Source organism: Pseudoliparis swirei, chromosome 17, assembly GCF_029220125.1.
Source record: "Pseudoliparis swirei isolate HS2019 ecotype Mariana Trench chromosome 17, NWPU_hadal_v1, whole genome shotgun sequence".
Classification (NCBI taxonomy): domain Eukaryota; kingdom Metazoa; phylum Chordata; class Actinopteri; order Perciformes; family Liparidae; genus Pseudoliparis; species Pseudoliparis swirei.
Window position 1 is genome coordinate 14485610 of NC_079404.1, and position 15567 is coordinate 14501176.

The 15567-nt window shown below is 43.2% G+C and overlaps 1 protein-coding gene across 2 annotated transcripts in view; it reads left to right on the plus strand.

Annotated features, from left to right (window-relative positions):
* sptbn1 (spectrin, beta, non-erythrocytic 1) overlaps window positions 1–15567 on the plus strand; it is a 100010-nt gene that overhangs the window by 40203 nt on the left and 44240 nt on the right. For both annotated transcript variants that reach the window (XM_056435727.1, XM_056435726.1), the window contains one exon: window positions 11562–11713. In XM_056435727.1, coding sequence (XP_056291702.1) covers window positions 11562–11713 — 152 coding nt within the window. The remainder of the gene's footprint in view (window positions 1–11561; window positions 11714–15567) is intronic.

Consider the following 15567-nt stretch of genomic DNA (forward strand, 5'->3'; position numbering starts at 1 on the left):
CTTGTCGTCCCTCTTCAACTTTAGATTAGAGAAAGACGGATAAACGGGTGTCGGAGTTGTTTTTTTATGATTGCAGTTGTTACGCCGTTAAGATTACAGAAATTCCTCGATCAGCTCGGGGTTCATTTTGGTTTCAAAATCCCTTGCTTTTGATTGGACCTGTAAAAAGTGGGCGGGCTTAGAATGTAGCTGGATACGGAGCTACAGAGGGTTGTTGCTGAAAGTTGAAGATGGATGGATGGATGTCGGGTGTTTTTGGTTAAAATTGGTTGGTACAAGTTTATGTAAAGCCACTTGAGATTAATATGGATTTTGATAGAAAATGTCAAAGAAATGATGTCCATATGAACAGACAGACGGATACATGGAAGAATTTATATAGTAGATGAATTATTAAGGGACGTATAACTATGAGGAGAGTTTGATTGATGGATAGATAACGTGTGTACATTTAAGATCTTACTAAATCAGCCATAAAGACATGGACATTCGAGGATATTTGATGGAAGAGTTTCAATTCTAGATGGAAACCCAGCATTTTGTTTACTATCTAAAAATATCATTCTGCTTTTACTAAATTCACTCGTGCAAAGAAACATTTGACGTTAGTAGAAACGTATTTTTTTTAAAATTTCCTGCCCATCGGCAGCGGCTTCAAATCCTTTGTTGTGAAATTGGGGTGAGGCGTGGCTACACTCTGACATCTGACGTTTTGAGTTGTGGGCGGGGCCACAAAAGGCTGCAAAACGGCAATAAATCATTGATTAATTCATGGATAAAACAACCGAGCGTTCACGTCACATCAAACCCACACACTCGGCGCTGACGCATAGCCATGCTTACAAAACAATAACATCATTAGCCCCCTCTGTTCCTGTGGTGTGCTGAGTTAGCCAATCAGCAATCAGCTTTGTGGTCTCGGAGCCCCTGAGGTGTGTGTGTGTGTGTGTGTGTGTGTGTGTGTGTGTGTGTGTGGGGGGTGGGGATTAACAGAGGGAAGGGCGGTTTGTCTAAAATGGTCCAGAAGGCACAAAAAATAATGCATAGCTGGTTGTTTTTTTGTCTCTGTCTAAAAGGTGTTCATGCACTCCTTCATCCTCTCTCCTTTTCTCCTTCTCCTCTTTCTTGTCCTCCTCCAGCTCATCAATGTTTCATGAGCTTCTGCAGAGTGTCTGTCATTGCCCCGACCCCCCCCCCCCCCTACTTTCTCCTCTTCCCTCCCTCCGGCCATCCTCTTCGTGGAATTAAAGGGAAGTCTGGTCCTGATAGAAGTCACACAAAGGATGAGAAACGCTTCACTCCTCCTCAACCAGGAGGAGTGGAGGAGTGGAGGAGTCAGGGAGTCTCCACTCTTCTGACATAATCCCCTCTTCGCACATTTGACACAAGAAACCCTGAACCTTTCTGTGGTTGTGTTGGTTTATAAATGTAAAAATACAAACACTCATACTGCAGACATGGATTTCAGTTAATGTCTATATTCATTATAAAAATATAAAATATAAAAAGTATAAAAATCATTAGCAAATTCTGAGTTTTTGTTATTCAATCCTTTAAAAATGATGAGTAAAGATGGTGCATGAAGGTCGGATCAATGTCAAGTTGCATCTACGATGCATTTCTTTATTTCTTTGTAAACAATTTTTAGATTTAAAGCCTCATTTTGTATAAAATAGTGGCATTAATTTCAGTCCACTGCTGGAAATAAGTCCGACCTGTGATTGTGAAACACGACTCTTGGTGTTATGTTTCACAGCTACTGTATATAGCCATTCCTCTTGTATATACTTTAAGTCACTTTCTTAGACCGTTGCACTGTTTGTTCTGTATTGTGTTGTGTTGAAATGTATATTTTGTGTAAACACTGAGAGACACTTTACCTCGTCAAATTCCTTGTTTGTGCAAACTTACTTGGCCAATAAAACTGATTCTGATTCTGATGTCTTGGTGAAATTCTCGGTCTTACCTCAATTGTATTTTTCCTAAAATGCTGACGACATGAAAACGATTAGAAAAAAAACCTTCACCTGAGGTGGAGTGAGCAGTATCAGTTACAGAGAGAGAGAGAGGGAGGGGTGGTGGGGGGACAAAGAATGCTGTTGTTGGCGTCTGGGCCGAAGGTGACATGAGTAAGTGTTTGAGTGTGTGACAGTCAGAATAACAGGAAAACCACTCTCTGTGTGTGTGTGTGAGTGTGTGTGTAGCATGAAAGGACCTTTTGATGGGAACGCTCGACTGAGCATGCTCACAACAGGAGAGAGGTGGGCGGGGCACGTGTGAGCCCAGAGAGCCATCATAAAGTAAAAATCTATAAATAAACTGAACGTGTGTGTTCAGGTTATCAGCTGCACAGGATGAAGTTATTTTCCTTAAAAAAGAAAAAAAAGGAGAAGTTGACTCCGACCACAACCCACTGAGATCACATCTGTTTCTAACTAGTTTGTATGTTGTTTTAAAACTCGGTTTCTCTCTAGTTTGTTTTTTAACCGCCGTGAAGCCGCAAGATTCACATCCAAATTCTCACAACGATGCTTGTTGTGCAAATGTATTTACAAAGCGCAGCACGTTGGGCCAACAACGTTTTCTTAATTGTACATGTTTCAGCACGCTGCCGAGGTAACGGAATAAAGGAATAATTAGCCAGCTCCACTAACAACATTGCAGGCTCCACTTCACGGTGACACCATTAAAGGATCCGTTGATCTTTAAGTGATTTCATCTAAAACATGAATGCCATCCTTGTCATATAAATGTGTCCTGCAAGAGGTTGGGTTAGTAAAGCTGCATTTATGTTTAACTATAATAACCAAATATGTGTAAATGCTTTATTTAAACAAGAACAAGAATTAAAAAGACTCAATAATATTGAAGAGTTTGGCCGATCCCGACGGGAAGCTCACGGCTCGGATGTTAGATTACGAGAGGAAAGATGGATGTCCGCGGCACGGGGCCGTTTCATTAGCATTAGAGTGACACACACACATACACACACAGTGAGAGATTCTTTCCTCAGCGATGAGGAATTTCAGTCATCCACCAGTGAAGTTAACGTGTCCACATTAATGAAGAGTCCTGATTGATAGGCACCCCATTTAGATGTCTGTGACTGCAAAGCGTCGTTGGGTGAAGACAAGAAAGCAGCACGAAGGGGAGGAAGGCGGAAGCAGAACGGCGTCTTTATTAAACTGAGAGTGGGAAGAGAAGCAGCAGGACAGCAATTAACAGATTAAATGAACTAAAGCGTCCCAGAACCGCTGAGTCGTGTGTCAAAAAATAGAAGTTTGAGCGAGGTGGATCCCTCAGCAGGTGTGGCAATCGTGTAACTGGTTTAAGCGTGTGTGTGTGTGTGTGTGTGTGTGTGTGTGTGGAACGAGCCTGGCTGCGTTTCACTGGAGATGCTTGTTGGGCTTCTTTGTGCGTCGCCTCCTCACGGACATTAACATTGACTGTGGCGCTCAAGGAGGTTCGTTTGAATTTGTGCGAGTCCACAAATGGCGACAGTTTGACCGAATGATGACCCCCCCCCCCAAAAAAAGGAACCTGATTTATTCTCATCCCACGTCCCCTTTGAGAGATTCTTGATTTAATGCTCCAGTTTCTTTGAGGTTGTGTAAAGGTCACTAATTCACACACGATGCAAATACTCCCTGATGTGTCATCCATGTGATTTAGAAATATGAGAAGAAGCTCCTTATAACCTGAGGATGTTTCTTGACTTCACTTCAGTTCTAGTCTCTCAGGTACAAAGCAAACGGGAGCTGCTCACAGCTTAAAGGAAAGCACAAATAAACATGACGTGTTCGTGCAGTTGAACTCCAGCTCGTCCCCATTCAGAGTCTGAGTGTTGCCACGGCAACCTGCGAGTCCTCCGCAGACGTGTTTCTGTGAATCACGAACTCGCAAACGAGCGACACGATAAGTCGAAGGTGAAATGATCTCGCCCGCGTGTGTTAAAAACTTCATATTTGAACGACTTCTTGGCTTCAAATCCCACGTTTTTCTTCCCCCTAACCTGCAGGAAGACAAAGACCAGGTCCCGGTGGTGTGTTCACGTGCACCGAATAGTCCGAAAACCGCAATATGTAATCTATAATCTCAAAATGAACGTGTTAAAGTTGGTGATCGGCAGTTCAAGGCGGGAAATTGGAGTTAATTGACTTCTAGTTTTGGGCTGAAACGCAAATAAACTGAACCAGTGGAGGCTGAGAACGTCTCCGGGTTCACGGGACATATGGCTTCAGTCTGATGATCAGGAAGTCCGTGTGTTCAGCAGCTCAATAGTCCTCTGTTCCTGATTCTGGCTCACACTCCGCTCCAATGGGAACACACTGCAGCCCTGTGTGTGTGTGTGTGTGTACACTCTGCTCTCACATTTCAGACAATGACAGAAGCCAGTGTGATTGGCCGAGACTCCGGCCGGCTCAGTGTTGCGCCCTCCGATTGGTTGAAAGGGTCTGCCGGTGTCCCGCTGTCTGACTGCAGGATGTCGAGAGACACCATGTTTTTCTTTTATAGGCTTCTTTTAATCTTGTTTTTTCTTTTCTTCTTCTTTTTCTTCTTCTGGGTTTCGTTGAGCATCTCTGATCATGTGACCGTGCCGGTCGGCCTCTTCTGATGTCGGCTAACCGACGCGTCCTGCCAGAGCAGATCCACACGCAGCTCATTCCACAGATATTGGGAGAAAAAAAACAGCATATGATGTTTTTCTTCAGCAGGTTCTATGTTTTTGTAACGCAGAGATCAGTTTGTGAATGTAGTGCTGCGACTAGGGATGGGTTTCGTCTTTTTTTAAATTCTGATACCGGTGCGAAACCGGTACTTCAAAAACGATACCGGTGCCTGAACGATAATTTAAAAAAAGAAGAAGCACAAAACGACGATTGACGATATTAAAAACCTCTTTGGCCATCTTCCCTGTAAAAGCCGTTCTCATGGCGGCACTGACAAAAAACGGATATCAGACTGTCTAGCTCGTAGCTAGCGTGAACTAGCGTGAGCTAGCTTAAACATGGTTATCATGGTTAATTTATTATTTGTTGGCCTACTTTTATGTTGTCATATAGGCACCGGTTTTCGGTGCCCGACGCTAGCTGCGACTAGCGTCGGGTACTAGCGTGTGCTCTTTGGATCATCGATTTAGTCTCTGAAATGTCAGGAGGTCGGTTCAAACGGGAAGAGTTTTGCTTTCGTCCAAAAGTAAAAAATAAATTATAATAATTACAAATGAATGATGAAAAGCTGCTCCCTGTAATTAACATGTTGGAATCTGCAGCCGGAAAATAATAATTTTGTTTTATTGATAAAAGGCAAGCAACCTTCCACCCAAGGAGGACGAACGGTTAACAATGAAGCAAAATACGACAGTGTTCTGCTGATATGAAGTCACACACACACACACACACACACACACACATACACACACACACACACTTTAGGATAATATTCGGCGGCCTCCCTGCGCGTCCTGTGGGAGATCAGGAATGCAAGAATCCGGGAATTGCAGAGCTGGAAGTGTGTATTTTGAGAAGGTTATATGATCGGTTCGTGTGTGTGTGTGTGAGGGAGTGTGTGTGTGTGTTTGTGTTTGGCCAATGACATGTGATCCACTGCAGGGCCCAGAACTGTGTTGGATTTTGAACCACACCACAGACATGGGAGACTGAACAGAGATGTGTGTGTGTGCGTGTCTTAGTGGAACCAGATGTTTGATGTGTTGCGCCTGTCCAACACACACAAACACACACTCGACTTGGCTTTCTTCCTCTGACGACTTTTCTTTGTTAAATGTGATTCTGCGTCTCACCTGTTTGTTTGGACCAGCTGGCTCGGATGCCAAGGAATCTCTTTTAAAAAATATTTTTAATTTTCTCCAAACTCAGCTAGAGGCGGATTACATCGCTGCAGAAGGTTAATGTCGACGGAGATAAACTCAAACCACCAAAAGCTGCTAAACCAATTATATTCAATGATATTTAGTAAAAGTTTTGAATAATTAACGGAAAAAAAATTGATTCTACAGTGGATCGTCTCGTAAACGTATCGTCTGACCCTTCAAAATAAAAGCATTTCCTATTGATGCTCTTCATAGTGATGCTAACTTTTTGTGCACTTAAATTATTCTAAATATTTTTACATTTCTTTTGGAATTATTCCAAACTACACAACATGAATCACATTATTAAATTAATTTTAACCAAAAGAATTCACAAAAAAGAAAAAGATAAAATGTGCATCTCGACACATTTCTGTGTGACTGTCGTTGTATTTTTTTTTTTAAAGCAAATACAATTCTTTTTATCTTCACTGTCTACATTGGTTGAGTGTTGTGTGTGTGTGTCACAAGCTGCTCTGGATAATAACACATGAAATAACGTATTCCTGGACCAATATCACAATATAATACATTCTGTGTGTGTGTGTGTATCTCATCACCCAGGGGAACACAGCTGTGGAGTGATGCAAGTGTGTTTGATATAATATGTAATTCTTAGTGTGCTGGTCATCAGAGGGATTTTATTTACCCCGAGTTTAAATTCCAGCCTCCTGTGACTGAAGTTCAGGCCGGGTCGCCGGTGATTCCCCCCCGACCTGAACCTAATCAATATAGAGAAGCTGATTGGTGGAGCCAGTTTGAACCCCGCTGGGGAGGAGCACTGCCTGAAGGCGGAGTTCAGGGTTAAAACACGGTTCTTCCTATGCTTTACTTGCCTGAATCTATTCCATTTTATCTACTTTTCCTTTTTTTCCCCTCTTTTATTTCTTTTCTTTCCTCATTTCTTCTTCCTTTTCTTTCTTTTGAGCTAAAACTTATGGGCCAATTACGAAAATGTTTATGACCCACCAGCAGTAACACACAGACATGCTCTTATCTGCTCTCAATAACCTCGCTGGTCAGTGTTTTTATTGGTGTGTGTGTGTGTGTGTGTGTGTGTGTTGGGGCTTCCCCTTCCTGTGCTGAAAAAGAAGCAGATGCTCGTCACAGCAGGAAAACGTGTTTACACTCATGTGTAGACGCACAAAAGTGTCCGACTACACCCTCCCAAAAAAATTTGTGTGTACCTACTTAATACAGGCAATACACACAGGACACACACAACAAAGAACTAAAACAAAACACTTTTAAATTATCATAATTCTTAGAGGATAGTATGAGGGCATTTGTTGCCCCTCTCCTGACATCAGGGGCAACATTATATTTATCAGGGGCAGTTTTGCCCTTTGACCTGGTGTGTTTCTGATGCTGACTTCAATATAACTTACTAAATCTTTACTTGGCAGTTAAACCAATAATGAAAACACACACAGACACACACACATGCACAACTAAGCAGAACTCAGCAGAACTCAATGTCAATGGCTTCAATTACCTCTTCTAGCTTTACGGATTCTGCTGAATCCACAACACATTGCTGTGTGTGTGTGTGTCATTAGAGGCAGGAGACAGCGATATATTGATGGAGTGTCCATCTGTGGTCAATAGCGCATACACTAACACAATTACAGTGGCGCATGACCTAAGCCCAAGGCAACACACACACACACAGGACAGACTAGTCTGTGGCCTTGTTTGTCTCCATTGGGACAAATAACAAAAACCTAATAGAAATCAATATCTCTGCCCACTTTAAATGTGCGTCTCTATCTCTCACACTCACACACACACACACACACAGAGAGGAATGTACATCCTGAACGTCATGTGAGGTGTGTTATTCCTTGTATCTTCATCCTGTGAATGGGCCACTCCCATAAATCACATATCCACAGGAAGAAATGCATCATGAAAAGTCAAAGTTCATAGAGACACACACACTCGCACACAAACGCTCTCACACACACACACTCACACGTTCTGACATACTGAGACATTTTGTCCGTTCAACCACCTTTTTAAAAGCTGAGGCCCATGTGGCAGCGTTAACCAGCTCCATCTTTACTTCCAACACCAATCTCCTCTTCCGCTTTGAGAGGGCACGGCCATGAAGATGTGGAGATGCAAAGATCACGGCACGGTGATTACGTCCCTCGACCTCTGCGTCTTCGAGGTCGCTGCCCGGGGAATATTCAAACTGGTCACTTTCATGTTGAAACAAACGATGCTGACGAAGTCCAAAAAGTGTCCAAACTCTGCCGGTCACTTCTGAGCTAACTGAGCCCCGCCCGACGCCGATCGGCAACACTTAAAATATCATTTTGTGTCGAGACGCAGACGGTTGGCTCTACTTTTTTTTACATTCCTGCTTTTGAAGCCAGTAAAAATGAGTCTTTAGTGTGTGTGTGTAGGAGGAACGCTTCAGGGACATCAAACTCCCGGCTCCAACATGTTTAGCGGTTCTGGCGTGTGGCGGTCGGTCGTGACGTCTTCTCCGCATATTTCCAGCGGCTCCAGTTTGATACGAGAACGATGCGTGTTTGTCCTGAGAGATAAAGCTGCTGAACGCCAGAGAACACTCCGGCTATTGTCCAGCTCCACACACACACATACACACACTCTGTCTCTTTCTGAAGGTCATAGATCTGGATGAATGTTTGTTTGCGTGTCTAAAACAGTCGGTGTGGGGGGGGGGGGGGTTCTTATCATTTGTGAGTCCAGTTTTCCTCCAGAGGTCAAACAGAGTTCATTCATGTCTCATTTTAAGTGTGTGCGCTCGAACCCGACAAAGTGTCCTCCTTGTGCATCTTACTGGGTTTTATTCTGACGTTGATGGTGCCACTGGGTTTCAGTCTGACGTTGATGGTGCCACTGGGTTTCAGTCTGACGTTGATGGTGTCACTGGGTTTCAGTCTGACGTTGATGGTGTCACTGGGTTTTATTCTGACGTTGATGGTGCCACTGGGTTTCAGTCTGATGTTGATGGTGCCACTGGGTTTCAGTCTGACGTTGATGGTGCCACTGGGTTTTATTCTGACGTTGATGGTGCCACTGGGTTTTATTCTGAAGTTGATGGTGCCACTGGGTTTCAGTCTGACGTTGATGGTGCCACTGGGTTTCAGTCTGACGTTGATGGTGTCACTGGGTTTCAGTCTGACGTTGATGGTGCCACTGGGTTTTATTCTGAAGTTGATGGTGCCACTGGGTTTCAGTCTGACGTTGATGGTGCCACTGGGTTTTATTCTGACGTTGATGGTGCCACTGGGTTTTATTCTGAAGTTGATGGTGCCACTGGGTTTCAGTCTGACGTTGATGGTGCCACTGGGTTTCAGTCTGACGTTGATGGTGCCACTGGGTTTCAGTCTGACGTTGATGGTGCCACTGGGTTTCAGTCTGACGTTGATGGTGCCACTGGGTTTCAGTCTGACGTTGATGGTGTCACTGGGTTTCAGTCTGACGTTGATGGTGCCACTGGGTTTTATTCTGAAGTTGATGGTGCCACTGGGTTTCAGTCTAACATTGATGGTGCCACTGGGTTTCAGTCTGACGTTGATGGTGTCACTGGGTTTTATTCTGACGTTGATGGTGCCACTGGGTTTCAGTCTGACGTTGATGGTGCCACTGGGTTTCAGTCTGACGTTGATGGTGCCACTGGGTTTTATTCTGACGTTGATGGTGCCACTGGGTTTTATTCTGAAGTTGATGGTGCCACTGGGTTTCAATCTGACGTTGATGGTGCCACTGGGTTTTATTCTGACGTTGATGGTGCCACTGGGTTTCAGTCTGACGTTGATGGTGCCACTGGGTTTCAGTCTGACGTTGATGGTGCCACTGGGTTTTATTCTGACGTTGATGGTGCCACTGGGTTTTATTCTGAAGTTGATGGTGCCACTGGGTTTCAATCTGACGTTGATGGTGCCACTGGGTTTTATTCTGACGTTGATGGTGCCACTGGGTTTCAGTCTGACGTTGATGGTGCCACTGGGTTTCAGTCTGACGTTGATGGTGCCACTGGGTTTTATTCTGATGTTGATGGTGCCACTGGGTTTCAGTCTGACGTTGATGGTGCCACTGGGTTTTATTCTGACGTTGATGGTGTCACTGGGTTTTATTCTGAGTCCTTGGCTCTGGGATCAGACGATGAGAGCACGATTCATAACTCTCAGGCATGATGTACAATGTATGTCATGAACTGGTTCCTGTCTTGTAAAATTCAACTGGGAAACCCTGTTTCTGAGAACTTTGATGCATCCGACTAATCCCTTTTTTTAATGGTACTGAATAAGCCGAAAGAGAAACGCGTGAGCTGTAACTCATCATCTGACACACACGCTGCACTGCTATCAGACATTCCTGCAGATGTCTTGTGTCAATGTTTCTGAATCATTATCTCGAAGGAAAGAAAAGAGTTGGTGAAAGAAACAAGTTTAAATTCTACAGTTTGGAAATGTCAAATATCGAAAAGGGTTTCGGGGGCGACCTTTAACCTTTGACCTCACTGCTGCACACTCTAAATGTTCACGCAGAAGAAAGTGAATCTGCTGCGGTGACCTTCTGGTAAAATCTGTTTGGTGGGGGGGGGTGACAGAAGTCACTGGAGTGTAAAGACACACATATTTAGTGTGTGTCACGCCCCCTCCTCCTTGTGCAACTTCCTTTTTTGACTTGGTTGTTATGGCAACTGAGCCAGAGTTCAGCCAAGGGAAACACAGTGGCTGTGTCTACTACCGGACACTTGAGCACTTGGAGCACTGACTTTCAGCGCTTAGGGCGCCACACTGACAAAACCAGCAGAATTCAGTGCACTGAAAGTACCCGGATGGCGCACTGCAAACGGGCAAAACATGCAGTGTAAAACGATGGACACTACTCGCCCTAAACGGCCGCCATCTTGGCTACGTAGCGGAAGAGGAGGAGCCCTTTCCGCCAGCTTTTCATTTTATTTCTAAAACAATGGCGGACGAGGTGGCTACGGTAGCACAAGCGGTCGACCACGAAGCTACAGACCGTCACGGTCTGTAGCTTCGTGGCCGTAAACCAGTTGCAAGAAGTGCATTCATTTTGTCAGTTTAAGTTTCGCGGGTATCGCAAGCAGATTTGCGTACGTCACTCCCGGCTTAATTTCGCGGGTGCCGTGAACAGATTTGCATCCGTCACTTCCGCCAAGTGGTTAACGTAAGTGTTCCATTTGATACAGCACTTATCAGCGACGCAGTGCACTACAGATGTCAGTGCACTGTATTGCAGTGTACTTCGTCAAGTGTCCGGTCGTAGACACAGCCATGACATGCTGTACAGACACACACACACACACTTGAGAGAGAGAGAGTGTGTGTGTCTGTGAGCAGTCACAAAAACCATCAGGCATGCGGGATATAAACTAAGCAGGTGTCCGCTGTCAGACGTGTGTGTGTGTGTGTACAGCAGTGATTTAGCTTTAGTCTGCCTTGTCAAGACACAGGAAACCTCTCCCATGAACACACACACACACACACACACACAAGCTTTCCAAGAACAATGAGCCAATGGGATAACATTCTCAGGAAACGCGTACACATCCAAACATCCAAACACATCTGCAGGACTCCAACTGGCTGCTCTGCCGGCTCGAAACCAGACTTTGACAAAATAAATCAACTTGCCTCCATGTTGCTTTAGTCACCATGTTTTCTTTTCTTCTCCCGCCCAGATGAGCGCGAGGCGGTGCAGAAGAAGACCTTCGTCAAGTGGGTGAACTCTCACCTGTCCAGGGTTTCCTGTCGGATCACCGACCTCTACATGGACCTGAGGGACGGGCGCATGCTCATCAAGCTGCTGGAGGTCCTGTCGGGAGAGAAGCTGGTGGGTCTCAGTCGCCGTTGGGGCTTTTATTTTGAAAAAGAGAGGAGGGAGGGGTCTCGCACCGGAGCTGTGGCTCATTTACGTACCAAATTCAGCTTTAGAAACCAGGAAACACCACAGCTAAGAACATTTAGGCTGTTTGAATATTCTCATTTCAAATCGGTCTCTATTTTATATATTGTTTAAAGGTGAAATAATATCCATCACACAAACTGTCTTATAGTCTGCAGACAATTTGTACATCATCTTAAAAACATTAAATAATTAATTCTTCAGAGGAATCGTAAATTAATTAAGGCCTCAAATGCAGACTGACCGTCTCTCTCTCTCTCTCTCTCGCTCTCTTTCTTTCTTTCTTTCTTTCTTTCTCTCTCTGGCTGCACAAGACCAGCTGCTGGCTCGTCTAATCGGGTTGTTTTTTCAACACCGACTCTATGACTCTGACAATCATTAACCAGGAATCATCTCGCTCTCTCGGTTTCTCTCGCGCTCTCTCTCTCTGTTTCTCTCTTGCTCTGTGTCTCTGTCCCTCTCTCATTCTGTCTCTCGCTCTGTGTCTCTCTCTTGCTCGGTCTGTCTCTCTCTCACTTGTTCTGTGACTCTCGCTCTGTCTCTCTCTCTCTCTCTCTCCCTCTCTGTTGAACACCGGTGTTCTTTGTTAAACTGACGGCAGATCATTAATATTAACTCAGAAATGCTCGTCTGACCTGTAAAAGTTAGTATCTGGATTAAAATATCTAACTTAATAATTATGTCCTCCAGCTGTTTATGTTATTATACTAATAATACGGCAGCAGTGGACAGACACGAGCGGTCCTTCATGTTAGAATTTGTTCCTTGAAATTCGGTTTAAAAAAATGCTACGTTTTGGATGGAAACCTGATATTTCGTAAATAATCAACTTCCTGGAGTAAATACAGTCAGCTGGTGATTCCATCTGTGGTAATAACTGTTGTAACTTTAACTGTTTCTCCTTGTAGAAAATCAAAATTTTAAAAGAGTTAACATCCAGGAATTAGTCCCAACCTGAAGTCTGGTCCTTTTCTTTTAGATGATATAAAATATGCATCAGTACTCAGCAATATGTTCTCTAATAAAAATGACTCGAAGGTCGCGCTGGTCATTCATTAAAAGCTTAACAGTCTCCCAATATAGCATTATTTTAGTTTAGTCCGTGAGGTGGAGGTAAACATGTCCATTCATGTTCATTAACCGGCGTGTTTACTTCCTGCTAGGTGGTTTAAATAATTGGATGAAACCTGAGATTTAATTAAAGTTGAGATGCAGCAGGAACGGATGCTCTGCAGTTGAATTCATTCTACTCTGTTGTGGTGGTTTTTGTTTTTGTTCCATTTTTCTCCTACAAGCTGTCCAAAGTGTTTAGTGACAGGATATTTATCTCCAGAGGTCTGTGACCTATACTGTGTGAGTTTAAGTTACTTGTAGATTACAGTTACTGTGTTTAATTTGATTTCACGCATTGATAAGATGGAGGAAACTTATTTTTCGGGGGTGAGTTTTCGTGTGTGTGTGTGTGTATACAGTTCCTGACAGTCTGCCGTCACCATAGCAACAGGAATACATTACTGTTGAACTGGTTGAGCTCCGTCTTTCCTCTCCGTCTTCCCACCAGGGCATCTGAAGCTTCTTTTTTTTTTAAATGTAAAAGTCATTTAGTTTTCTCCCAAAAAAAATACTTGAAAAAGTATTACATTTAGAGAGCAATGATGTGTGGAGTTGAAGAGAGAAAGCGGAGTGATGGTGACGTGGTGAACAGGACGGACTCGGGGAACAACAGTGGGAGACGGTGTGGGGGGGCGTTGAGCTGTGAAAGGAGTCATTGAGAAACTCTGAGGCTTCACACGGAGCCCGACCGCCTCCAGGAGCTGCTCAAGAATCTGAGAGCGAGGGCAGAGGCCGGACTCAAAGGATCCTCCGTGTGACGCCGATATATCTACAGAATCAGATCAGTCTCAATAACACGAAGATTTACAAATGTGCAAATATATTCCAATGCACACGGAAATAAATTAAGATTTATATAAATACAATACTATTGTGATGCCAGCCAGGGTCCAGTTCTATAAATGATTTACAGACGCTCCAACATGAATGTATTCACATTATTAATACAGATTTATAAGATACAGGGTGATGCCAGCCAGGGTCCTCCTGCAGAATGATCCAGACTTTTACTTTTCATGCAACAGCGGAGGAAGAAATCCGGCTTTGATACACACACAATACTCGTTAGTAGAGACAGTTAGTTACTTTTTCGTGGGATTTGTGAGATGATATCTCCAACTTTTCACGACCCGAGCAAACCGAAAGGCCTCTCCGATGTCGACACACTGAGACCGGCTCCGTACCCACAAAGTGCTGGACTCTGGTCTTCATGGACTTGTGCGACGTCTCCGGTTTGAGTTCAGATGCCGAGGCACAGAGGGACTCCTCTCCGGCTGGTGTTCATGTGTCTGTGAGAGGGAAAGCAAAGACGGGTTGTTGTTGTTGGCCGGCCGCCTGGTTGTAGTTCGGATGGTCGGCGCCGGACGTAACGCCGCTGTGCGCTGATATTTATTTTATTGTAGATATTTATTATGACTAGATTTTTGTTTTATTTACATCTCAAACATGTGGGTGTTCCCCAAGAGACTCGTTTTCCACCGTAGACCACCAGCAAGAGGCGAATTCGTTAAAAAGAATGAGATGAATAACAAATAAAAACATGTCTGATGACTAAAAGGTAAGAAAAAAAGACGGGGTCAACTGAGATCATAACATTCATCAAATGTATAAAACAAAGGTTTTTATCTTTTTTTACAAACCTTTGAGAAATGTATTCACTTTTTATTAAGTAATTAGGACGCAGTTAAGCAGCTGAAGTTAGTTTGACAATCACCGGCTGGTCACACCCGGCACAGACGGAGTGAAGTGAGCTTATAGCTGGATGTTGACCAGATAGACGTGCGTATTATTGTATTATTGTTGTTATGACCTTAATCGCATCAGTGATCTGCTCCTCCAGAACTTCCTGTGGCTTTAATCCTCCGAGTGTCACTCGGACAGAATACAGAGGTATTAAAAAACGGATGCACACATTTTTCTCATGAATGATATTTCGGCCTCCTGGCGACCAATCATACGACAGCTGGTTTATGTCGTCGGGGGAAACTATTCAACAATAGAAGAGAATCCAAACAGAGCGGTATGGGTAGCAGTACTGTGATTGGAATATTTCCATTTTATTTAACTTTACTTTTTTTCTTTATATTATTTATCTGATTTATTTGATAATATTTTAGGATAGGAATATAAAAGCATTTTTGCTTCTACCTATACCTTTTCAGTCTTTCTTTTTTGTATATTATATAGAATAATATTATCTTGTATTGAAATAATTGACCGAATAAAAATACACAACAACTTCACTTCATTTCTGAGGAAATGTTGAACCGCTTGCGCCACATTTGATTTTACACAGGTTATATAAATTATTTACAGATGCTCCAACATGAATGTATTAATATTATTAATACATAATTATAATATACAGTGTGATGCCAGACAGGGTCCCTCTGCAGAATGCTTACTTTTACTTTTCATATACGACTTAAGGGATTTTCTTTCTTTTGCGAAAGTTGCTTTTTGAATACGCGACTTAGTATTTATTTAAATTAATTTCATTCATTTTATATACGTGTGTATATATATATATATGTATGCATATGTGTATATACAGGACTGTCTCAGAAAATTAGAATATTGTGATAAAGTTCTTTATTTTCTGTAATGCAATTAAAAAAACAAAAATGTCATGCATTCTGGATTCATTACGAATCAACTGAAATATTGCA